The sequence below is a fragment of the Micropterus salmoides genome, unplaced genomic scaffold, assembly GCF_014851395.1.
Source record: "Micropterus salmoides isolate LMB-PRFRI ecotype aquatic unplaced genomic scaffold, ASM1485139v1 Ms_hic_scaffold_3, whole genome shotgun sequence".
Classification (NCBI taxonomy): domain Eukaryota; kingdom Metazoa; phylum Chordata; class Actinopteri; order Centrarchiformes; family Centrarchidae; genus Micropterus; species Micropterus salmoides.
This window is the reverse complement of record NW_024042261.1, coordinates 32,349,158-32,371,386: the sequence shown is the minus strand read 5'-3', so window position 1 is coordinate 32,371,386 and position 22,229 is coordinate 32,349,158. Positions and strand designations below refer to the sequence as shown.

At 37.6% G+C, this 22,229-nt stretch overlaps 5 protein-coding genes and 1 long non-coding RNA gene across 7 annotated transcripts; 2 read left to right on the top strand and 4 right to left on the bottom strand.

The window, feature by feature from the left end:
* Window positions 1-1,480: 1,480 nt before the first annotated feature.
* rab30 (RAB30, member RAS oncogene family) lies at window positions 1,481-5,699 on the bottom strand. The gene is made up of 5 exons (XM_038692423.1): window positions 5,541-5,699; window positions 4,161-4,259; window positions 3,995-4,078; window positions 3,707-3,890; window positions 1,481-3,205 (listed from the first exon to the last, which is right to left on the bottom strand). Exons 2-5 carry the CDS (start codon window positions 4,251-4,253, stop codon window positions 2,955-2,957), a joined length of 612 nt encoding a protein of 203 aa, XP_038548351.1. The 5' UTR covers window positions 4,254-4,259; window positions 5,541-5,699; the 3' UTR covers window positions 1,481-2,954.
* A 484-nt stretch (window positions 5,700-6,183) lies between these two features.
* ndufc2 (NADH:ubiquinone oxidoreductase subunit C2) lies at window positions 6,184-7,918 on the top strand. Its single transcript, XM_038692425.1, has 3 exons — window positions 6,184-6,429; window positions 7,255-7,398; window positions 7,736-7,918. Exons 1-3 carry the CDS (start codon window positions 6,291-6,293, stop codon window positions 7,783-7,785), a joined length of 333 nt encoding a protein of 110 aa, XP_038548353.1. The 5' UTR covers window positions 6,184-6,290; the 3' UTR covers window positions 7,786-7,918.
* Window positions 7,919-8,097: 179 nt separating this feature from the next.
* LOC119882402 (thyroid hormone responsive) lies at window positions 8,098-8,750 on the bottom strand. Its single transcript, XM_038692424.1, has one exon. It carries the CDS (start codon window positions 8,661-8,663, stop codon window positions 8,244-8,246), a length of 420 nt encoding a protein of 139 aa, XP_038548352.1. The 5' UTR covers window positions 8,664-8,750; the 3' UTR covers window positions 8,098-8,243.
* A 1,443-nt stretch (window positions 8,751-10,193) lies between these two features.
* On the bottom strand, window positions 10,194-14,771 carry guca1c (guanylate cyclase activator 1C). The gene is made up of 5 exons (XM_038692333.1): window positions 14,645-14,771; window positions 13,753-13,980; window positions 13,064-13,213; window positions 11,472-11,559; window positions 10,194-11,272 (listed from the first exon to the last, which is right to left on the bottom strand). Exons 1-5 carry the CDS (start codon window positions 14,699-14,701, stop codon window positions 11,136-11,138), a joined length of 660 nt encoding a protein of 219 aa, XP_038548261.1. The 5' UTR covers window positions 14,702-14,771; the 3' UTR covers window positions 10,194-11,135.
* Window positions 13,832-14,869, top strand: LOC119882329. The gene is made up of 2 exons (XR_005440495.1): window positions 13,832-13,960; window positions 14,647-14,869. It is a non-coding gene; the product is annotated as an uncharacterized LOC119882329 (long non-coding RNA).
* Window positions 14,870-17,404: 2,535 nt separating this feature from the next.
* Window positions 17,405-22,015, bottom strand: LOC119882683 (TPA-induced transmembrane protein homolog). Of its 2 annotated transcripts, XM_038692852.1 has the most exons (8): window positions 21,635-22,015; window positions 21,411-21,533; window positions 21,001-21,078; window positions 20,715-20,801; window positions 20,179-20,308; window positions 19,711-19,871; window positions 18,809-18,879; window positions 17,405-18,379 (listed from the first exon to the last, which is right to left on the bottom strand). In XM_038692852.1, exons 2-8 carry the CDS (start codon window positions 21,468-21,470, stop codon window positions 18,184-18,186), a joined length of 783 nt encoding a protein of 260 aa, XP_038548780.1. In that variant the 5' UTR covers window positions 21,471-21,533; window positions 21,635-22,015; the 3' UTR covers window positions 17,405-18,183. The 2 variants fall into 2 exon arrangements, with proteins under 2 accessions (XP_038548780.1, XP_038548779.1); XM_038692851.1 differs by having other exon boundaries at window positions 21,411-22,015.
* Between the last annotated feature and the right edge of the window lie 214 nt (window positions 22,016-22,229).

The window sequence follows — 22,229 nt, the reverse complement described above, 5'->3', positions numbered from 1 at the left end:
ATCACGCAACCACGAACGAGGGTTTGCTTCATTTGAGTGTAAAGATCCCAGTTGTGTACTATTGTCTAGACGTCTTTATAATGTTAAGGTTTTATTTTGAAAGCATATACCGGAAATGTTACTATACTCAGCCGTGATGGTTGGCACTAGTGGACTAATAGTTGTAATGAGTGTGTAATATTCTTACTGTGGATAAAAGTTGTTCTTCCAACGTTAATTAATCCTGGAAACTGTTGATATGGTTGACATAGCGTCTTTATTGGACGTTTTACTTTTGAAAGTTTGTACCGGAAGTATTGGTATTCTGTCATATCTGTATTGATCTGTTATTGTTATTGCAGTAACTCACTGTAACCACTAGAGGGCAGAAAACACTTGTAAACATACTCAAGACAAAGTAAGTATATATTACACATATTACAGTCGTGTTTTTAAAAAATATTTTTCATTAATATTTATGATTAACATTGATTAGTCTTTCATCTGTATGTATTCTAGGTGGCGATGAGGTTTTCCTGTGTATTTAAAATTCTAAGTGAGGAATCGCATATTCAATTTAGTTTAATATAATATATAGGTAAATATATAAATATGTAATATATACCTGACCCCCACTCGCCCTCTACTCTGTCTGATTGGCTGAACCCTTAACCAACCAATCAGCAGAGGCAATGAGTACTAGCCAATCAGAGGCAGAGTTATTGGAAAGCTGGCAGAAAACAAAAAAACAAAACAGCTTAATCTATGAATCTGATATGTCTGTACTGGCTTGAAGGTCTTTGTGATATTCTTTTTTTTTCTTTATATATTTTTCTCTTATTTTTTTGTATTGTTGTGGTCCCCCCTAGCTATATTTGTATCTGTTACATGTTATATGTATCCTTGTATGTTACCTTGTTAATACTTTTCTTCTAGTAAAGAGAAGGAAAATTATGAATCTGACACACTGGCCATTTTAACAGAAACAGAACATCCTGTAGTCTGAGCACAAAGCATAAATAATCAGTATTTGTAACTATTATTCCAACTAAAGTCTACAATGGCGTTGTGTTTTATGATACAGTTCCTAACTGTCACCGCTGGAATACAGTAAAACTCATATTTCTAAATACACAGGTCAAGTTAGCAACTGGTATGTTTTATTTACCAGTTTTTTAATCTTAATTAAATTTTTATGGAATTAATTATCAATTACATATCAGTATTATTATAGTATATTTTTAACCATCAGCTGCTTCCGTTTTCAGTGGCGTTTATAAAGACCTCTGGTTATATTACAGACATCCACAGTCTATGATTTTCAATCAGGACAATCGTGGACTACACAGAAGGGAGGAAAAGGCAGATTTTACCATACTTTATAGCATACTTTAAATAACTAAAACATCTCTATGTCTGGGAATTATTTAGTAGTCGGACTTTTGAACTCACTTAACCAGTGAAATGATCGGCCATAAGCAATAATAACATGACAAATACAAGCTATTTAGTGGGATTATTTAATGTTATACAGAGTATCTTTTAGGGATTATTTTGTACACATAAAGGAAAAGAAGCACAACATCCCATTAGTGTTTTCCTTTGCCATATTGCGTCGACAAGAAGATGCAAGGGATTAACAATAAGTAACTGCTGCTAAATCTAATGTAAAAGGCAAAACAAAACGCTAGCCATGTTGTACAAAAGGATTACTGAACACAAAAAGTATAAAAGCAAAGTGCCAAGATACACTACATGTCTGTACAACAAAAGACAAAATGTTACAATAAAAATGTGTGCAGTATATGGCATTGTGCAATACAGTACATTACAGTTATGGTAAATATATGAAAGATAAAGTTAGACACTACAAATTATGGCAAAACATGCTGGACGGTCAAGAAATTTCACAATAAAGGCATATGAAGTACAAATCATACGAAACTACATGAACACACTCCTTCAAACAAATAAGAAGTGATACAATTTCATGGCTAGGCAGCAACAACAAAGGCAGAAATATTCACGTCTATGGATAAAAGAAACGGCTGATGGTAAAAAAAAAGTAAATTGATTAAAGTGTTTATCATTTCTATTGATAACTGACAATATCTGATGCCTTTTCAACTGCTTCAACCTATATCAACTGACTAATTGCAAGCACTGCAAGTATGTATGTAGTAAAAAAAAAAAGATGGGTGTCACAGAATACTGTTTCAATATAGTATTGATACTTTGTACGTGTGTTTCCGTTTATGCTATCTGACATAAAAACATATTTTAGCAGCAAGTAAAAATCTTCTATTGGGAACACATATTTCACAGTTTGTAATGACAGGTGCAAACAACTACTCAGAGATGATATACTGAAAGTTAATGAAATTGTATGCGATTCTCGTAGAAGAAACTAGTGGGAAATAAATGATTGTGCAACAGATTTTAGGCTAAGTTTGCAAACTTGATCCGTCTTGTTAATCTCAAAAACATTTTGTATGTAAACATATTGTCACCATTGATAACCTCCAATCATCATGACACTTGTCTGCTTTGTGGAATCTGTAACAAAACACCTGGTAGAACTTTTTACTCACATAATACTGCTGGTGAATATTGATGTTTAATGAAAATGGATCCTAAAAAATGATGAAGAAATTTCTATTTGAACCATGAAGAGGACAAAATGGAGCCCTAATCAGATTCCTGGATGCATCAGGCAGACATACTTAATATCCTGCTGCATTGTGGACAATGTTCTCCATAATGGCAGCATCTTAAAATGCTTGTTCCTGAAAGGCCAAACTAAAGTTGACTTAACTCCTTTGTACAGCTTAAAAAAGGCATGGGACTAGAAATGACGGGACTAAGAAGTGGCTTTATGCCATTTTAAGAGGGACGGAGGCATTGGGGCTCAGCCATCTGCCCTCTACAGTCAATGGCTACTGAGATAACAAGGCCAAAGGAACGCTGAGCACTCTTTAATTGAGGCTGCAGCAGTTCAAGTAACTGATGGTTTTACCCTCGCCGGGCATTGGGGCAGTGTCAGTGTTATCCAGCTTGTTCTGCTTGGCCTCTCGAATGAGTTCGCAGGCCAGGTCGAGGAAAAGTTTCTCAACGTTGTCGGACTCTTTGGCCGAGGTCTCCAGATACAGCATGCTCTGAGCATCAGCGAAGTCTTCAGCCCTCTGTCTGAGAACCTCTCTCTTCTCTGCCAGATCAATTTTATTACCTGAGGGATATATAAAGATATATAACATTCATCTGTCAACATAAATAACAAGTAAGAATGTGGCTTCTTGCGTCACAGACAACACAGATTGTCTTTCTCAACAGTGGTGGGTGGGTGGGTGGGTAGGTGGGTGTAGATGAGACAAATGGAAGTGGAGGTGTATGTGTGTGCATACGTGTGTGGGGCGGATGTAAGCAGCTTTTTTTTTTCAGATGAAAAATTATTGAGAAGTGACAAAAGTTTCACAGAAATCACACTATGCAATGTACATTAACAAAGACAGACATCTTTTGCAAATCTATTCAGAAACTGCCTCTGACATCTGCTCAGCAATTCAGGCCTACATTTAAGTAGGCTCAGAAAACCAGGCCAGTTCCAGTAAAATATAGTGCACATTATTATTCACAGTTTTCTCACAGTGAACAATGAGCCTGGTGATAAAAGAGGTCCACCAGTTATTATATAGTAGTATATTATATATATATAAGTAAAGCTTCTTACCGACTAATATAGTCACCACTTGGTTGTTGGCATACTGCTCAATCTCCCTCAGCCACTCTGGAAGGCACCTGAAGGAGTCCTCACAGGTAATGTCGTACGTAAGAATGAGGGCGTTGGCACTACGGTAATAACTCTGAGTAATGGAGCGAAATCTCTCCTGTCCAGCTGTGTCCCATATCTGCAGCTGGAAAACATAATGAGCTGAAATGAGCGACTGCCCATCCTAACTATTAGAAAACATAAAGGCATCAGATTTTACATGTAAAAAATATTTTAAACTTTGTGTACCTTGACCTTCTCCCCTTTAATTTCCACTGTTTTAATCATGAAATCTACTCCAATAGTAGCCCCTTGTCCAGGTGGGAAAAGGCCCTAAATTAAAAACAGAAATATATAGTCTGATACTCCAATAATCTGTAAATCAAAAACTCCATAAGCTCAGACATATACCAACCTGAGTAAAGCGCCGGACAAGACATGTCTTCCCAACTCCGGCATTTCCTATCAGAACTATTTTGAACAGGTAGTCATAATCCTCCATGCTCATGCTAAACTGTGAAAAATAAAGGAAGAAAAGAAATGGGTGATAAGTGAATGCATTAACATGAAATCACCGCATTAGAGAAAAGTGATCCTAATCATTTTCAGCACATGTTGATGCTACGGCCACAGTTCTGAAGTGAAGATGCTGTGCAAACTGTTGTAAAACTGGTGTACAAGCCAGCAACCTCAGGAGAGATCACAGCTGACATTTGACATGAACACTCTTCACTAATACAAATCAGAGGAATTGTGAGAGAAACATGCCCTGGTTTGGATGTATGTTATGTAAATAATAATGTAATTTAAGTTCAAATTTAACTCATTTGCACATGCTCTAATTGTACTGGAAACTGCATAATAAAAAGACCATTTAGGTAACTGCTCACTCAAAGCAAAAGCTTTGGTTACTCAAGTATCAGTTTAATAACATGGTTATTAATGTAGAGGTTAGTCCCTATCTCTGATACTGATTGTGATAAAATACACATTTTCTTCAATTATGTTTTGATGCTCTCTCATCATCAAGGCATCAAACAGTGAACACAGTTTGGACTGTGAGAACAAAAATATACAGTTACAGGGAGGAAATGTTTCTTTTTCACTTCTCCAGAGGATCACATGATATGTGCACAACATCACTTTTGGGGGATAATGGATCCACAGAGGTTCAAAACACTGTTTGACTGAATAAATTAAGCACAAATGTATAGCTAATGGGTATCTGTTAGTCAGTGTCCACACACAACACAGTCGCAAGTGAAATAAAACGCATGTAAACAGGAATGGTAAAATATAATTTTAGGATTGTCTGCAGTACCGTATGTGCTCCGATACACTGTGAATCGGGCCTATATACGTGCGTGAAAACGAAATATCTCACTGTAAAAAAAAATAAAAACACATTTAAGAAATGAAACTGTTGCTTGCGAGGTGGATAACTGGATGCCAACTTTGATGCAATGAACCATATTTCGAGGTGTAATTCAACTAGAATCATGTGCATATAACCTGGAATTTTCTCTGTGTCGCATTTCCTTATGAACACTTGTTTCTGGTTTTGTAATGCAAAGTCAAATTGTAGCATTCTGAACAGACCTAATCTCAGTTAACGTTACATTTCTTCCTAATTATGTTTAATTTTCAATCTGACTTGACAGCCATTAGGGCGAAGCTAGCGACAGTAGCAACTAGCAGCTACCGTGTGACTAGCCATTTTGCCCCTTTCTGCAGATGCAGGAGGGAAAAATCACAGCCAGCCTGCGCATCGAGCCTGGAAATAGTTTGCACTTACCAAAAAACACGGGGGTATCCCCGGACTTATAACCACTTGGTATGCATAGGTCACCTCATCAAATAGGCAAAGCCACTGCTGGGCAGGGCATTATTCCTCTGGCTGTGTATCTTCAGCAGCTCAGCAGCAGCCCGTGTGATAGAGGAGGAGGAGGAGGAGGAGGAGGACTGAACTCAATGATGTCATCAGCTCGCATGCAAAGCTACTCAGTATATCTACTCAAGTACTATAAAGTTACTTCAGAAGGAACTGCATATTATTGAAGTATTTGGGTTAGTTACGTTGGAAGGACACACAGGTCTAGAACATTGTTCACGAACATAATTAATAGTAGTGCCATACGACTTCTAAGTTACTATTATTCTTGTGCTACTGATTCTTGTGCTAGCTTAACTTAACGTTAGTGGTCCTGTTGCTTAACGTTACAGCGAGCCTCGTCTAGTGAAAATACGCGCTTTTGTGAGTGGATAAGAGTGGTATCTGTATGATATTTTAAAACAAAATCAAACCAATGTAATGCCATCGAAAATTAACCACCTTTATCACTAAATGTAAAGTTTTAGCGTTTGGCGTTGGTTGCTAGGAAACAGAATAGGCGGAAACTGAAGCGGTTCTCCTTTGTTGTGCCCGGACGTTTTATTCGGTTGCAGAGCATGCCCTTGACTTCCTACGAGAGGTGATAGCGGATAAGTAAACGCAGGCACCTGGGAGGTCACTAAAATTTCTGAATTGACGGGGAAATTTCTCGCCATGGGGTTCGTACCAGACGAGGCAAAGTCTCTCCCTCCCCCGGGAGTCGTCAACAGGAACTCGGTGTGGCTGGCCGGTGTAGGCTGGTGCTCCGCTTTGCTTCATAATGCCATTAACCACAGGCCGCCGCTAAAATCAGGTTAGCATGTTTGCTAGCTGGCTTTCAAACTGTCTTGTCTGGTGCACTTTCCTCTGAGGCGTATGCAACATTTAATCATAATGCATCAACTACCTGCCCTGATATGGTGCATTTAGAAAAGAGTCGGGATTCAGTGTCATAGAAGAGCAGAAATTCGTTATGACACCTTCCTTGCTATATCTTAAAGTGTGTTTCACCATTTTTAGTACCTCTGTTCTTAAATTAAATAACAAATTAGCTGTTAAATAATTACAAGCTAACTATTAAATAATTGCTCTGTTCATATAACGCTATCTGTGACAGGCTTAGAGCAGTATGTAGTATGTAGTAGTATAGTACCTTTAACTCTGTAAGTAAAGTACCTTTTAACTCTGTTTTGATAAGTGTTGTATAAATAAACTTTATTATTATAAGAAATAATGTTAGTATCCATCGTATCGTATGTTTTACTGAGCACAAAGTGGACGATAAATTCACCCAGTAACATTTCCAGGGTCTGTTTTGTGGTGCTCATTGTAGTTTGATTTTTTTTAGATCCAAACTGTCCCAAATACGGCATATTCTACTTGGGCTTTGATTATGTCTTTTATTCGAGTTTTGTATTGGATATAATTACAATACCAGGTAACATTAGCAAAACGAATTGAGCTTTCTGAAACGTGTTCCTCCTCATTGTGAAAATAACAAGGTGCAAGCAGGTGGTTGCACATAAGCAAAATGAAAGCTTTTATTTTGCTTTCAGTGCAAAGTTCACATTACAATAATTTTCACGTGTCCTGAAAACACAATCATATCATCTCTCCTGTCCTCTTTTCCATTTTGTAGGTGCTCATAGACAAGTCCTGCTGGCAACAATTGGTTGGTTCATCGGTTACCACCTTACAAAGTATGAAAATTACACTTATGCCAAACTTGATCGAGATATGAATGAGTATATAAGACTCCACCCAGAGGAATTTGCAGCAAAGGGTACGTGAATTTTCAGTGTTTTTGCTCTAAACAGAAGACACAAGAACCCAACAATATTGCTTTCCTCATGTATAATATTTGATGGATATTTCTTCAAATTTTTTGCCCTGCCATTGTTTTCTATATGTTATTCCACTACACATTATCCTATGTGCCTTAAAATATTTTTCATATATTTTATTAGCAATATTATACTGATGACAGAGCAGAGACTCTTGAAATATTGTCAGTATGAGGGTATGAAGCCCCATGCTGTGTAGTTTGTGTAGTGTTTAAAATTAAAAATGCAGTGGCCTGTGTGTAATCAAATGTCTCTCTGTTTCTTTCATGTCACCAGAGAAAAAGACCTTTGCAGAGATTGTTGAGCCTTTCCATCCTGTACGCTAAATGTCGGCGGCTGGTGAGATGGAAGAGGGGAAGGAAAGAGAAAACATTTGCAGACTCGATTGGTCTTTTTGTGAACTCTTTCTGTCATTTATTGTGTGAAATATAGCTATGTAAATAAAGAAAACAACCCACATTTTCTGACTCAAATGTTCCTTCTGTAAGGTTTGGTGTGTTGGGACTCAAATCAAGCCTGGAACACTACTCTGTTGTTTCATGATAATTTTATCAGTCAATATTTTTTGCCATATTTTCAAACCATGGTTCTCAAGGGACTATTAGAGTTGGTAAACTAAATTAAAGAGATACAGTTAATCAGTTTTGGCAATACAGGTTTATTGCATATTCATTAAGTTAGAAGCATGGGGTCACATAAGATGTTCAGATGACTTTGTTACATATACAGCAGTTTTATAAACACAAGATGTTTAACTTGATGTCCACATATCTTACATGTATTTCTAATTTACCACTCCAATTATGTCCATATATTTCTCAGTGAGGCCCTGAGTCTTCTTAGTGAGGTCACTCATCACAGAAAAGAGGCCTCTCAGGTGGAAGCGGAAGAGAGCTTCAGGATCTGTGTCCAAAAGAGGCTCCAGAGTTTTGTTGAGCGCCATGTTGTTCTTGGCGTTGTGGTCATCCAGGGGAACCAGGCCGATCTCTACTGTGTTTCTTATGGCCTTGAGCATCAGGTAGTTGCCATACAGGTCTTTGCAGGACTCCTCTGCGGCCTCACAGTCCCACACATCATCAGAGGGCACATCTCGCAGCAGGCTCGGCAGGAGAATGGTCTGCTCCATGTCGCTGACTGTGGCACTGTATCGTCTCAGAGCCAAGAGCAGGCTGTTTTTGTTGAATTTGGCCTCGGCAGACTGCATGGTTCCAGTTGGATGTGGTTGACTGTTCCTGTGTTGTGGTGGCTGACAGTAGGAAGCAGTGTGCAGTGCAAAGTCATGAAAGCAGATACTGGTGAATTTATAGGATGAGCGCAGGTGGGTTAATCAGTGCAGTTACATAATTGCATCAGGCGATACATTTAGGAACACTGAGTGCTATGTTGAGTCAAACCCTTATCTTTATTTGATTTACACAACCTGCAATTTCGCCGATGTCATAACAATGTCTGACCAGTGTGTGTGAGAAAATGAACCTCTGTCAAATCATTAACCAGGCAGACCATCATGTTTTAATGACTAATGTATAAATAGATGATATTTGTTTATTGAAGTAAAAAAAAATGAGCGTCACCCAAAGAAGAGCCTTATTGTTAAGCTGAGGTCAGTTGTGTTTATATTTGCAGGCCGTCTTGTACTGTATTCTTGAACTCTTTTTTTCTGTTGTTTGTTTGCACTTAATATTGAAGAGGCAAAGAGAACTTGGATGATTAGTCTTTAGAAGAAAATTATGCTTTATTATGGATGTGATAAAAGCATAAAAATAAAGGAAGCCAACATTGGATTGACAGGGTCCAGATGGGCCTGGGTCCAAACATTTGTTTTGAGGCCTGGTTCCCCTAGAAATGAAATGATGGCTGATCATAATGTTCTTTCATGTGTATGACAAGCTCTGGTATTTTCTGCTGAAATGGAAATGAAAGCTCTGCACACAGCCTGTCCCTTGGCAGGCTAGCTCAGAAAGGAGCCAAGCACCACCCTGAACACAAAATACCAGTTTGTGTCAAGTAAAAAGACAAAGATGGCTGTGTAGAATGTGATAGGTGCTCTTAGGATCAGGTAGGATTAAAAATGTGTTTTCATGCAGTGAAATAGGGTATGTTGCAATTTGTAGCAGTGTGGTTGTTTTTGAGACCATGCATTGGATTCCATTTTACATTCAAAACCAGCTTTTATTTTAAAATAGAATTTAGCTGCTAATGTGAATAAGAGAGTTCAACAATTTATTTGACCAGATTTTATAAACTCAAATTGTTAAAAGCCCTGTTTCCTTTGGACAATGATCTGTTTAACAACAGTTTCTTGAAGCATGCTGTCTATGGATCATGAAGGTGGTCAAGTAATACAAGTGATCTGCAAGTGAAGTTTGGTGCCTGTCTCTGTGTCCAGCACATATGTAACTGAACACAGGGTTGTATCTTTTGAGCTCTTATGCTCACAAGATGGCATCCTTGAGCTCTTTCAGTGGTCAGGTGTCTAAACTATGCATTCATCAGTTAAAGATGAACCCACAAACAATTACCGCTTCTAAATGCTATATGTGATATTAGGGTTTTATGTACTCTTTGTAACATTTTATAACCATTCTTACTCCTGATTGATTTACATATCCTTCACTATTTGATACTGTATGATGCATAATCATGTAGAAAACATAGTTATAGAAAATGTTAAGTCATCTATTGAAGGAAAAATAGTCCAGTGTATGCAGTGTGGATACATCATATGAAGAACTTCTACTCCTGCAGTTTTGAACAAAAACGTTGCATTTTAAGGCAACATTGTAAATTTAATCATTGTAAAAAATATTGTAAAGCATTACATTCCATGACATATATACATTCAGTCACTAGGCTATATAGATCAAACTGTTTGAATACCAGCAACAAAATAGTTTTCATACAGATTTTATAAAAGCAACAACAAGAAACAAAGAACAAACAATCTTAGTCAATGTTTTAGATGACCATACTGTGTTAACATGTTAATGCCCAAATACTGTAATAATGGCATAGGTGGCATAGTAAGTGACCAAGGTGTTTTCTGTAATGAAGTTTTGTAAGACATGTACACAGAGTTAGGCAGTTATGTTCAACAGGACTAATCAGTGTTATTCTGTAAATTTAATATGTTTAATTATAAATCCTAATATAAATAATCCCAAAGCTGTCCAAGACATTTTGGGATGAGGTAACCCACTCTGTTTTTCACGTTGTTCCTGACAGCTCTGCAAACCAAGAATTACATGCAACATTACATAATGTATGAGCTTTGCGTTTTATGTTCATGCTTGATGATAGTGTAAAGCACTTTATTGTAACCTGTGTTTAAAAGGTGTTATATAAATCAAGCCTCTCTTTTGCAGGAAGACCCTGATCACATTCACACCTGGAAGCTGGCCAGTACAACCACAGCCTGAGCTATAGACCTTGCTCAAGGGCACCTCAGTGGTGGTAAATGAGGGAGGGCAAGCACTGCTTTCCACACCCAGATTTTATCCTGCCGGTCTTGTGATTGAACCGGCGACCTCCCAGTCACAAGCTCACTTCTCTAACCTTTGGGCCACCACTGCCCACTTCTTTATCACTCAAGCACATACACTGCTGCATTCTGAAAATATACCAAAAATGATCCTCTGAACTGATTCTCCACCAAATCCAGCAGTTGATTACTGATTCAGTTTACAGCTTTCTTCTGTTGACCTCTGACAATGATTTCCAGGACTTTGGTAAGATCCATCATCTTAGTGAGCATATCCATGATGTCGGGATGCTCCCTGGCTCCACTGATGAACTCCTCCAACGTCAGCTCACCTGAGACGACAAGTAGTAAAGATGAGAATGGCATGTATACATTTTAAATATTAGGATTTGTCATAATGGGGATTATTATATTTATGCAATATTAGAGTCTGGACTGGTCATGGTGACATTATACCTAACCAAGAACACTGTTGTTTCTTCAGGGCATATCAGTACATTAGTAATGGATTGACAGTAACATATTCTTTACCTTCTCCGTTGACATCAATCCTCTCATATATAAGAGTCACAATCTCATCTGGAGGGATGTCGTAACTTCTGGTGATATCCTGAATAGCCTGATAAAGAGTTTACACAGATAATTGTTAGTTAAATGGACCTGCAAGATTTTAATTTGAATAAAAAGACTGTTCTTTCCTCATTCAGCAGCTGGGTGCAAGAACTAATTAGAAGACCTAATAAGTGAGTAATATGTAAAACAAATAATCTTTTAAAAAGAAAACTGTATTCTGGTTCTACTACACCCATTACTGAATCTAAATTTACTACTACCGCTACAACTGTGACATATACTAGAATTGCATGCCAAATTGAAGTGTTACATAGTAAATGGGTCATGATTTGACTTGATTGGTGAAAAGTATTAGTAATTACACTTATTTAAGTGGTCATAGTATGCTCATTTTCAGATTCATAATGAGGTTGTACCAGAATAGGTTTACATGGTTCAATTTTCGAAAAACACCATATTTCTCTAATAATGCACATTGCTGCAGCACCTCTTTTCCCCCTGTGTGTTGAACGCTCCGTTTCATTTACGGAGTGAAGCATCTCACATCTATTCAATGTTTGTTCGGCGTTGCACCTGCGCAGTGCCTAGTTAAGGCTGTGTTTCTCCCATAGACTGTATATAAAAAGGTTTCTCCACCAGTATTTTTAGTCAAGCATTATGACACGTGTTACAAAATGACACAGATAGGTTGCGGAACAAAAGAGTGGACTACAATCAAGCTGTTTTCAGACAGTTCAGAAGCAGTGTTTTCAGTTGTGGTGGACTTGGCTTTTTCACTTTGCAAAGCTATTACATGCACAAAAAAGATACATAATGGTGACAAGGTGAAAATGTGTCATGTAATCTGTAGACTGTATATACTGTATGACTTCCTTGGTGAGTGAATTAGGTTATAACCATGGCCATATTTAGACGGGGTTAGGTAAGAAGCCCACTGGATTAGGTAATTAGTTCATGGCCAGTAGAACGCATTTCTGCTCATTTTGAGAAGAGCAGCTGAGGTATGAGCTGCTCCATTCCTTAGATCTGTTCCTTTCATCAGAAAAAGGACTTGTTGCTGTACTTAGTCATGTTAGAGCTGCATTTGACACCACTGACCATCACATCCTATTACAGAGAATGGGACATTAAATTGGCATTAAAGGAACCACAGTGAACTGGTTTAAGTCATATTAATCAGATTGAACTAGTCTGTGCATTTATTAATTCTAGACTGGATTATTGCAATTCCTTATTAACAGGTTGCCTAAATGATCCAGAATGCTGCGGCATGTAAACTAACAAGAATATATGGTTACATGTGGTTCCTAAAGTATTCAAAAGTAGAATGGGAGTCAAAAACTTCAGTTATCAAGCTCCTCTCCTGTTGAATCAGGTCCCTGTTTGGGAGGCAGACACCATCTCCACATTTAAGAGTAGGCTTAAGACTTTCCTCTTAGATAAAGCTTATACCTGTAGTTAGGGCTGGCTGAACCATCCCTTAGTTATGCTGCTGTATGTATGATGTACTTTACACTAATTATGAAACATTCAAAGAAAATATACTGTACCTTAAATATAGTCTCCAGTTCCTCTTTGTCAATTTTGCCATTTCCATCTTGATCAAAGAGCTTGAAGTACCACTTTAGTTTCTGGTTAATTTCTCCTTTCAGTAATAAACTTATTGCAGCAATGTATTCGACAAAGTCTATATAACCATCCTGCAAAAGGAAACATTAAAGATACAGTTAGGGGAAGGACTAAAAATCTATGTGCTAGCATTGCAACACCAAAACGTATTATTTCAATTCAGATTTTCAAAATAAGAATTGTATGATTTGTCATTCTGTGCAATCCAGAGTAAAACTATACATATTTATGTAAATCAGGTCACATTCCTGATTCAGAATCTGTAAATCATGTCCACCTAATTGACAATTTATGAACTTTTGTCCTAAGATTAGTGAAAGAGTTCAGGACTCGCTAGACAAAAGTTTAGACTTCCCTCTTAAAATGTCAGATATTTTTGCAATTTATGAAAAGTACTATGAAAAGTAATATAGCGAGCCTCTTATTTTCCACCACAAAGTTTGGTACTATGATACAAGATTTGTTCAACAGGGAGCATGCATCAGGCATTCACCAAGCAACTGCCTCATCAGTTGGCAAATCTTTACCAGACTCACCAGACTAAGGGAATGCCACAATCCATTGTTTTCATGTACAGAGATGAAGCAATTGGTTGCAGGTGTTTTCTTACCCCATCCATGTCAAAGGTGAGGAAGATCTGGTCCACATAGCTGCTGGCCTCCTCTGTCATACCGTTCATTTCAAGGATAGTTTTGAGCTCAAAGAGCGTTATGAGCCCTGAAGGAGACTCCTTCATGAATTTGGTGTACCAATGGTGCATGTCCTCCTCCAGGATATCATCCAGGCTGGACCAGTGGGTGCCCATTATTCCTCCAGAGGTATGATTTTGTCCAGAATCCTGCAGAGAGCCAGTGGTAATGTTGAGACGAGAGAAGAAAGCGTCTGTACAGAGCAATGAAGTCTGACTGAAACCTCATTCAATGACCGCCTTAATCTTTAAGTCTCGGGAAAGCCAAAAGCAGAGATAACACTTTAATGAGATAACTGTAGAAGTCTTCCAAGAATCTCAGGACTTTGCAAGCTATATGACTAAAGTGGAGTTGGTTGGCAACATCCAGAGTTAGTACTCTAACAACAAGGGAAACTCCCTTGGGTTCTACAGGGTTTAATTGAAGACCAGTCTGACGTGGACCTGGGTGACAAAGTTGCATTTCTTTTATTCTACAACTACCATTATTTTGTATTCTCACGTGCATAGTCACATTTCTTAATGCATGCAAATAAATAATCTAAATTTGCCCAAATAGCTGTGCGCCCACCAACAGAGGTTATCACGTCTCTGGAATTCCTCATGGAACTGCAACTTATCCTCTATTAAAACATAAACACTCCAGGGTCGATATTTCTAAGCTACAAAACACACATTCAACCCCTTGTGAAATATTACATAAAAGTTATTTTTATTGATGTATAAGATATAAATGTATGTGCATTCTTTTCAGAAGCTAACCATTTACATTTTTACATTTTGTGATTGTAAGAAGTCCTGTCATTACACTTACAGGCAGCAGTAGCTCCGTCCGTGGGGACTTGGCTGGAAACCAGAGGGTGGCCAGCATGGATCAGTCATGCGATGTGTGGACTGGTAGCTGGAGAGGTTCCAGTTATCCTCCTGGGCAACACCAAAGGTGCCCTATGTATGTACATCGTACCTGTTTGTGTATAATAACAACTGAGAGAAAAAACTGATTTCCCCTAGAGAGATTAATAAAGTATGTCTTCTATTATTTATTTATCTATTTTTGTTTGTTTTGTTTTGTTAAGAATGCTTTTCAAAGATACAGCAAAATGTAAAGGAGCAACAATGTTATCACTTTGATACCTCAATGCAGTATTAAATGTTTAATTTCTAAAATTGAAAACAGGTCAGGTTTGCAACAGCTTAACAATAAAAAAACATTTTATATTTGCTCACTGAGTACAATCCAGTCAGATGTCTCGTGTCATCAGGTGATCTGGTGTGTGTGTGTGTGTGTGTGTGTGTGTGTGTGTGTGTGTGTGTGTGCGTGTGGTTTGGGTATGTGGGATGATTGTGTGGTTTGTAAATGTCTTTTTTTTTTTTTTGCTGTTTGCACTTTGATTTCATATAAATGTTAATAAATTACAACTGTCCATGTTGGGCCTAAATAGGATAAAGCATATTTAAGAATTTCTTAAGACACAGTACATAACCAGTAAACTATTGACTCAAGCCTTATAAGGAAAATCAGGTTTATACTTAAGCATGTAAGAGTACATTTTATCTGTGACAGAGTTTGATACAATACAGCTACATATAAACTTTTCACACCCAGAATGGATAAATACATTTGACCAGCATCAGTGACCCCTGACTGCCTTCAGAGGATTGATAAAGGTTTGAGGGTGAAGTGCTGTTAAAACCAACCTGGCTATCAAAGATCAGAGAGCTTATTATAGTAAATCTGGTGTTAGGCGATTAACAATTCTCAAAATAGGATTAGGAAAATGGACCACGAGTGACTACAAACAACATAGGCCACTAGCATCTGTACAGTGTAGGTGTACATAACCAGGATCCATGCTGCTGCGCTGTGCCATGGCATGGTGTCTCACAGCTGCCAAGCAGATTAAGAAATGTGTTTACTTGAACAGAACAGTGATAGACACTAGCAGAAAATACAAACCATAGCCATAAATACGGTAAAGAACAGCTTAAGTCAGCTGAAGTTGTCTAGTCTGAATCAATAAATCCAGTCCAACAGAAACATGCAGGGTTATTCTGGTTTATGACAACCTTTGCAATATTTGAGAGTTTCAAAGAGCAGGTGGGGTGATTTGGTTTTATGTACAGTAAAAGGCCTTTCGAAATATCTCATTGAGGCACTGCTGATTAAATTTGACCTTTTGACCAACGTGTGACTGTCATGAAGCAAGGATGCTGTTGGTGGCCCGGGAAAAATAAATCCTCAGTATTTCCTTCCATATACAGCAAGGCCATAGCCATGGAGTCAACATCAAGGGGGTTGGGGGAAATTCTGAAATTACTTAATGTCTAATAATGTCTTGCAAAGGGAAGCACTTATCCGATACGGATATCTGATATCGGCTCGATACTGACTCACATAGCTGAATTGGCTGACAAGAGGGCCAATCCATTCAATTCAATTCAATTATGCGCGTGTTACGCAGTGTGTCAGCACTGCGCTGATTTTGTCACATTTTTGTCACCCAACTACCAATCATCCATTTTCCACTTATTTACTCTGCTCCAAAAAGTGTCCCGTAAACAAATGATGGGCAAGGGGAATATGCTCAGAATATGGGCTGTTCTAGCTAATGAACAGAACATACTGAATGCTAGCTAGCTGACATTCTGACATTACATAACCATATATAAAATTCATCATCATCTCAATCAATAATAATACTCATATTGTTGTCTAGTTTTCCACTTGGTAATACATTTGAAAGTAATGAAAGAGACATTAGCAGTGGCATCTGGGGTATGGCAATACCACTTCTACAAACACGCAGAACTGCAGTGCACCAAAATACTAAAACAGGTAGTAATAATCATAGCAATTTGTTAGGATTAGTTATGATTACATTTGCTAATGATTATTTCGGATGGCAGTGTGTGGATGCCTGTCCTAGCACTAGCATAGCTGAAGTTTTTTATTTATATATTTTATATCAATGAGTAAGACATTTTGAGCATATTTGAATTTTGGGAGGATGTGTCCCCCCAGTATAGATTATAGATATGGTCCTGATATTATTAGAATTATTATTATTACCTATTCATGTCAAACACAATATGGATTCTAATCATGTCTTTTCAGAACAAACGACATTAAGTCCTCAATTAAACTCTTAGTTGTGGGATTAAATCATCTTGAAACAAAAAATTACTGAAATTGGGCACACTGTGTTTTTATGTGGACTTCCCTCTGAATGATAATTTATTGCTCTATAAAACCCCAAAACTTAATAATTTCCATGCAAACTCAATACTTGTTTACACCATATGATAATTTAATCCTCCATTGTAGAAAGGAGGATTAACTGACTAAATATGTACTGTACTGTGACTTCACATTAACTGCAGTTTCAGTAGTGACATATACTGTGTCTGCAAAAATATACTTTATTTCGGAAATTACTGGCCTTATATTTGTTTTATCTTACATGACTATTTCAATCAAATCATTACCATCAACCTTATTCATATGTGCCAAATGCAACCAGTTAAAGTGAAGACTAATTAATAACCATCTGGTGGAAGATTGACTGTGACCTGATCATTTGGCATAAACATGTAATAAGATGTAATTTTATTAGAGACATGTTGACATGATCACATCCAGGAAACAGACTCGCTCATACTGACACAGTTCTAGTTTATGAACATGTGACATACCACCAGTGCTATTACATGCAAAATCATCTATGCTCCATCATGTAATTTTCCTGGATAAATCTCTAAAGCTCTCTATGCAAATGTTTTTTCTAGAGTGTTCCACAGTTTTTGTTTGCAAATCGTGTTTGGTGATGGAAAATAATGGCACACATTTACAAATATAAACACTTGTATTTCCATTATAAACAGTGATAGTCAGGAATTAATATATAAAAAAACAACATTGACATTTATACCAATACTCTTACAGTCAATAAACTTGAAGTTAAACAAGGCACAGTAATACACAATAAAAGCTCTGTCTTGGTTTGCATTCTCTTGAGTTAAACAACTCCGTTTCACAGTTGGCAGATGTCCATTTTACCTTTATCCCGCACTGTTTATTGATTTTAATTAAGAACAGTCTTTAAAGGCTATTAAAGAGAACTCACAATGAGATCATCCATATGACCTACAGCCATAATTCTGACTTGCGTGACTGTGGCCATGTAGTTTCCTGTGGTGAAGATGCATAATATGCAAAATTTCTACAGCCTGGGAAAATGACACTGAGAAAACACATGCTACAAACATCCACCTTATTGTACATGGTGTTGTGTCTCAATGAAATGACAAAAAAACAAGATATACACCCATGTCCCTGTCTGTAAAAAAATTTCCTTAGTGTCTTAAGAACATTTTTAGGGAAACTGGGTCAATATACATCTGCCCTGAATCATCTGGCTGCTGGTCGTATAGGAACTGTCTGAACACGTTGTACACCATCTCCCTGCTCAGAGTAAAGTTTCTCAGCTGATCCTGCTGTTCTTCAGGCATGAGGAATGTCAGCTGGTAGTCAGCAATGACTGAACCACTCCTGTGGGAAGAGTAAAACAAGTTCTGTAGCTCAGCACATTTTTCCTCTGTACAATGGACACATGATAGATAGATGATAGACAGATACTTTATTTATCCCAAGGGAAATTCAAGTATCCAGTAGCATACGAAACATACATATATTAAACATACATTAAACCTATATTAAAATAGAATTAAAATAACTTATAACACAGCAGAACAGTGCAAAAACAGTAAACAGTGCAAATGGAGTGCAGATGGAAGTAAAGAGTACAGATGGAGGTAGAAACTGTTTTGTCTATTGTCCTCCCTGCCATGACTACGGGCTATCGTACAGTCTGATGGCCAGGGGGACGAAAGAGTTTTTAAGTCTGTTGACATGACAAAAGGCTAAATCCAGTGGTGTAAACTGTAGTTTATAACCACTGTGAGTTTGTTGTGTGTTTACCTGAAACCATATATTTCAGCTTCGGAGAAGTATCGTCCCAGAGCAGGGGAGGATCTGTAGAAGCCAGCCAGCTGGGTGGGGCAGGTTGGGACATGCAAAAGCAAACAATGTGAGAGAAATGTTTTTGGCTGATACTTCACTGTGAGCTCTATTCTGGTGCTGAAGGCTTTCAATTTAAATTCTCTGTAAAAGATGAAACCAGCGACAGAGGGCTTTTCAGCTCTTGAAAACAGCAGCTATGAACAGGTTTGGGTTTTGTGAGGCTTATGGCATAACTGGCTCAGTTAATAGTGTGTTTTTCACTTGGAAGTGATGAATTTTACATGCACATAATGTAGAGTTGTCACTGGCAGTTGTGGAAGTCAGATATGCAGCTCTGGACTTACTAAACCAAATAAGACTATAGTGTGCAATGTCATTTTATAACACAGGGTTAAAGGTTATCAAGAAAATCCACATTAAAATCTTTTTCAAATATTTAGCTTTGGTTGCATTTTCTTGTATTTAATTTACCATATTCTTCCGAACATGTTTGCTGTTATTGTATGTGTTTAATGTAAAGCACACTGACGTTATTTGTAATGAAATGTGCTATATACAGTAAATAAAATGACCTTGCCTTGCCTTAATAACTAAGTATTCACTTTACCATTAACTAATTGCCTTGTTTTTTCCTCCAGCTGTTACATATTAAGCCATTGTACTGTACGCATCAAGTCAATTCTCATTCCATGATGTTCAATAGTTAACTGCAAAAGAAAGGAAGAAACACTGTACAAAATCCTATCACACAATGTAATATTCCACAGTTCATATATTTGTTCATATATTGTAATAAATACAACCAGTTAATATGAATTTCTCAAGTACATTACAACAACATAGGTCATAATTGGCCAAACCTTTTCTTGAAGGTCAGCAGTAAGTTGTTGGCTTCCTTTGGAGAAGGGGGTGAAAAGTTCTTCTGTGAAGACCATGTTGGGCAGTTGGAAGCTGCCATTGAAATACCGAGGAACTTTAAACAATGAAGCGTCAAAGTCCTCATCTGCGTCCCCATGGATTACTGCTCAAAGACAAAATTGGTCAAAGCCTCAAAGCTGTAAAAAGTAACTGCTTTAACATTAGCATTAGCTTTGGATGGTTTTATACTTCTGAAATAGTGTTGATTTTATGCTCTTGCATGAGCATTGCTAATAACATACACTTTGGCCTTTAGCTGGCCATATCCTTGTAACATTGTGATTTAAAGTTAGGATAAATCGCCTTGTTACAGATAAATCTTTACCCAACTTCACCCTGTTTGTGCGTATTATTTAATAAATGTAGCATAATTTAAAACAATATCCAATACACACATCATGACACATTACCTGAGCACATAACCAGCGAAATTATAATTGCAGCAATAATGAGGAGAAAAATGAAGATGATGATCATCCATAGTCTGACTTTCCAGAAGGCGACCTCATTCAGCTTTCTCTTTATCCTGCACATGCAGCTCTAAAAGTAATAATGAAATTGCTTTGTTAAAATATGGCTACAGTCTATGGTAGTTCAAGTTTAATACTAATATATTTATCTAGATCTAACATCATGTTATTGTGACATAATTCAAGAAGAAGACATAATTAGAGACACTGAAAGAAGAACAAAACACTATCAAAAGTTGTAAGAAGAGTACTGTTTTCATTATTGACAAAACTAATAAAACAAGAGGAAAATGTCTAAGTCTATGTCTAAGTACTAAGTTATTTATAGCTGTACTGTCCTCTCTGGTGTCCGGAGGATGGATGTGAAAAAACTCAAGAGTAACAGAAAAGTTACACTTCCTTTATTCTAAGTGTAGAAGGAAATGACCAAGAAACAACAACATTCCAACATTTTCAGCTTCAAAAACTCAAAATACCTCTGAAGGAGTTTGTGTATTTCCATGATTCCATTGAGGCTCTGCTGCATGGCCAGAGGGTATTGTCTCCCCATTACAACCAGTAGTCTGGCAAAAAGCAGAGAGCAAACATACTGCTAAATAGAATAGGCTTAAGTCATCTAGGGATGTGTGTTGATTTTTTCATGTCCAGGAGTGCTGAAAGTCTGAAAATTCATTCTAAACATATGTTAAACTTGAACAAACTGTAAACCTGAACAAATCCAAATATAAGATATACAAGAGCACAGCCTTGATGGAAGCTCACCTGTACAGAGAGCAGCCCATCGGTCTCTGTATTTTCAGGGACCCTGTAGGCCTCACCGTCTCCATTACCTGCTGTCACCTAAAGGAGCAGGCAAGAATTAGGCTACTATGAAATGCTCAACGCCACCAAGGACATTTTTTGTAAACTGGATGTATTTTACAAAGAGCTGCAATTAGATTGTCTTCATTACTGATTCATCTCTTGATTATTTTCTCTCGAAATCAAATCTATTTAACAGCAAAAATTGTGAATTATGTCCACAAAGCCAGAGCTGATACCTCCAAGTTTTCATCCTTCCAACAGTAGCCTATCCTACAAACCCAAAACTTATTATAACTGAAATTATTATTATTATTATTATTATTACTCTAACTGGAATTAGACAGGACACAGAACCTCCATTAACTTACCCGTTCACGAGCTGTTCCATCGTTCCCATTCGTCAGGATGGTCTGCAGTTCAAAGTCCATGCTGGTTTGTTTCCCACCAACTACCACTGACAACTAGGAGCTGGAGTCCCAATCCGGAAGTGTCTGTTAAGTGTCAAATAATGAAACGCACAGGCAGATTCGGTTCAAAAAGGCAACAGTTCCTCAAAAACTAGAGGTCACTCAGCGAGAACACATTGTTAGACCTGACAGCTCGTGGCGTGGGAATGTTTTTCCCCCTCCGGACAAGATCGTTCGTTTCTTCCTTCTCTGCTTCCTCAGTCCTTTTTCAGCGGGCCAACCAGACAGGTGACTTCGTCAAGTTTCGGGTGAAGCCGACGTCGGAAGGCGTTGTCAAGTGAAGAAAAGGAGGGGGCGACTGAATTTGACAAATCTGGCATATCTAGGAAATAACGTCATTGTACTGTGATTCACAAATACTATTACTGTTAAGAGAAATAAAAGTAGGCCTACGTTAAATAAAACTGAAACTTTTATTCGCGCTGTAAGTTAACCTATATAGGCCTACGCACGCCGCTTGATCCAGCTTTTTCCACTAGGCAAATGCCTCGAGGATTTGATAATGATTAAATATTTGCTTAAGCAAAGGAAACATCTGATGGACCAAGTGGCTGTTGGGAAGTGTTTACTTGCTGTAGCCTATTTGTCAAATTCAAAATACCTTTCATGATGTAGGCCTAAAGTAGCCTATTGCGTTTCAATTATTTTGTTTGTTATTTAATTGAACAGGAACCTTTGATCCAAGTATATGCTTACTTTTTACTGTAAGAAACATGTTTA

What these genes read in the sequence shown, in the direction of transcription:
- rab30 (XM_038692423.1), bottom strand. Translation starts at nt 4,253, where the DNA reads ATGAGCATGGAGGATTATGACTACCTGTTCAAAATAGTTCTGATAGGA. An exon ending in TTGTCCGGCGCTTTACTCAG is followed by an intron (nt 4,079 to 4,160) that starts GTTGGTATATGT and finishes TTTTTAATTTAG; the next exon opens with GGCCTTTTCCCACCTGGACA. An exon ending in TTAAAGGGGAGAAGGTCAAG is followed by an intron (nt 3,891 to 3,994) that starts GTACACAAAGTT and finishes TATGTTTTCCAG; the next exon opens with CTGCAGATATGGGACACAGC.
- LOC119882683 (XM_038692851.1), bottom strand. Translation starts at nt 21,470, where the DNA reads ATGGACTTTGAACTGCAGACCATCCTGACGAATGGGAACGATGGAACA. An exon ending in ATGGAACAGCTCGTGAACGG is followed by an intron (nt 21,079 to 21,410) that starts GTAAGTTAATGG and finishes CTGCTCCTTTAG; the next exon opens with GTGACAGCAGGTAATGGAGA. An exon ending in CTGCTGACCTTCAAGAAAAG is followed by an intron (nt 18,880 to 19,710) that starts GTTTGGCCAATT and finishes TGCCCCACCCAG; the next exon opens with CTGGCTGGCTTCTACAGATC.
- guca1c (XM_038692333.1), bottom strand. Translation starts at nt 14,701, where the DNA reads ATGCTGGCCACCCTCTGGTTTCCAGCCAAGTCCCCACGGACGGAGCTA. An exon ending in GGACGGAGCTACTGCTGCCT is followed by an intron (nt 13,981 to 14,644) that starts GTAAGTGTAATG and finishes GGCTCTCTGCAG; the next exon opens with GATTCTGGACAAAATCATAC. An exon ending in GATTGATGTCAACGGAGAAG is followed by an intron (nt 11,273 to 11,471) that starts GTAAAGAATATG and finishes TTGTCGTCTCAG; the next exon opens with GTGAGCTGACGTTGGAGGAG.
- LOC119882402 (XM_038692424.1), bottom strand. Translation starts at nt 8,663, where the DNA reads ATGCAGTCTGCCGAGGCCAAATTCAACAAAAACAGCCTGCTCTTGGCT.
- ndufc2 (XM_038692425.1), top strand. Translation starts at nt 6,291, where the DNA reads ATGGGGTTCGTACCAGACGAGGCAAAGTCTCTCCCTCCCCCGGGAGTC. An exon ending in CAGGCCGCCGCTAAAATCAG is followed by an intron (nt 6,430 to 7,254) that starts GTTAGCATGTTT and finishes TCCATTTTGTAG; the next exon opens with GTGCTCATAGACAAGTCCTG. An exon ending in AGAGGAATTTGCAGCAAAGG is followed by an intron (nt 7,399 to 7,735) that starts GTACGTGAATTT and finishes TCATGTCACCAG; the next exon opens with AGAAAAAGACCTTTGCAGAG.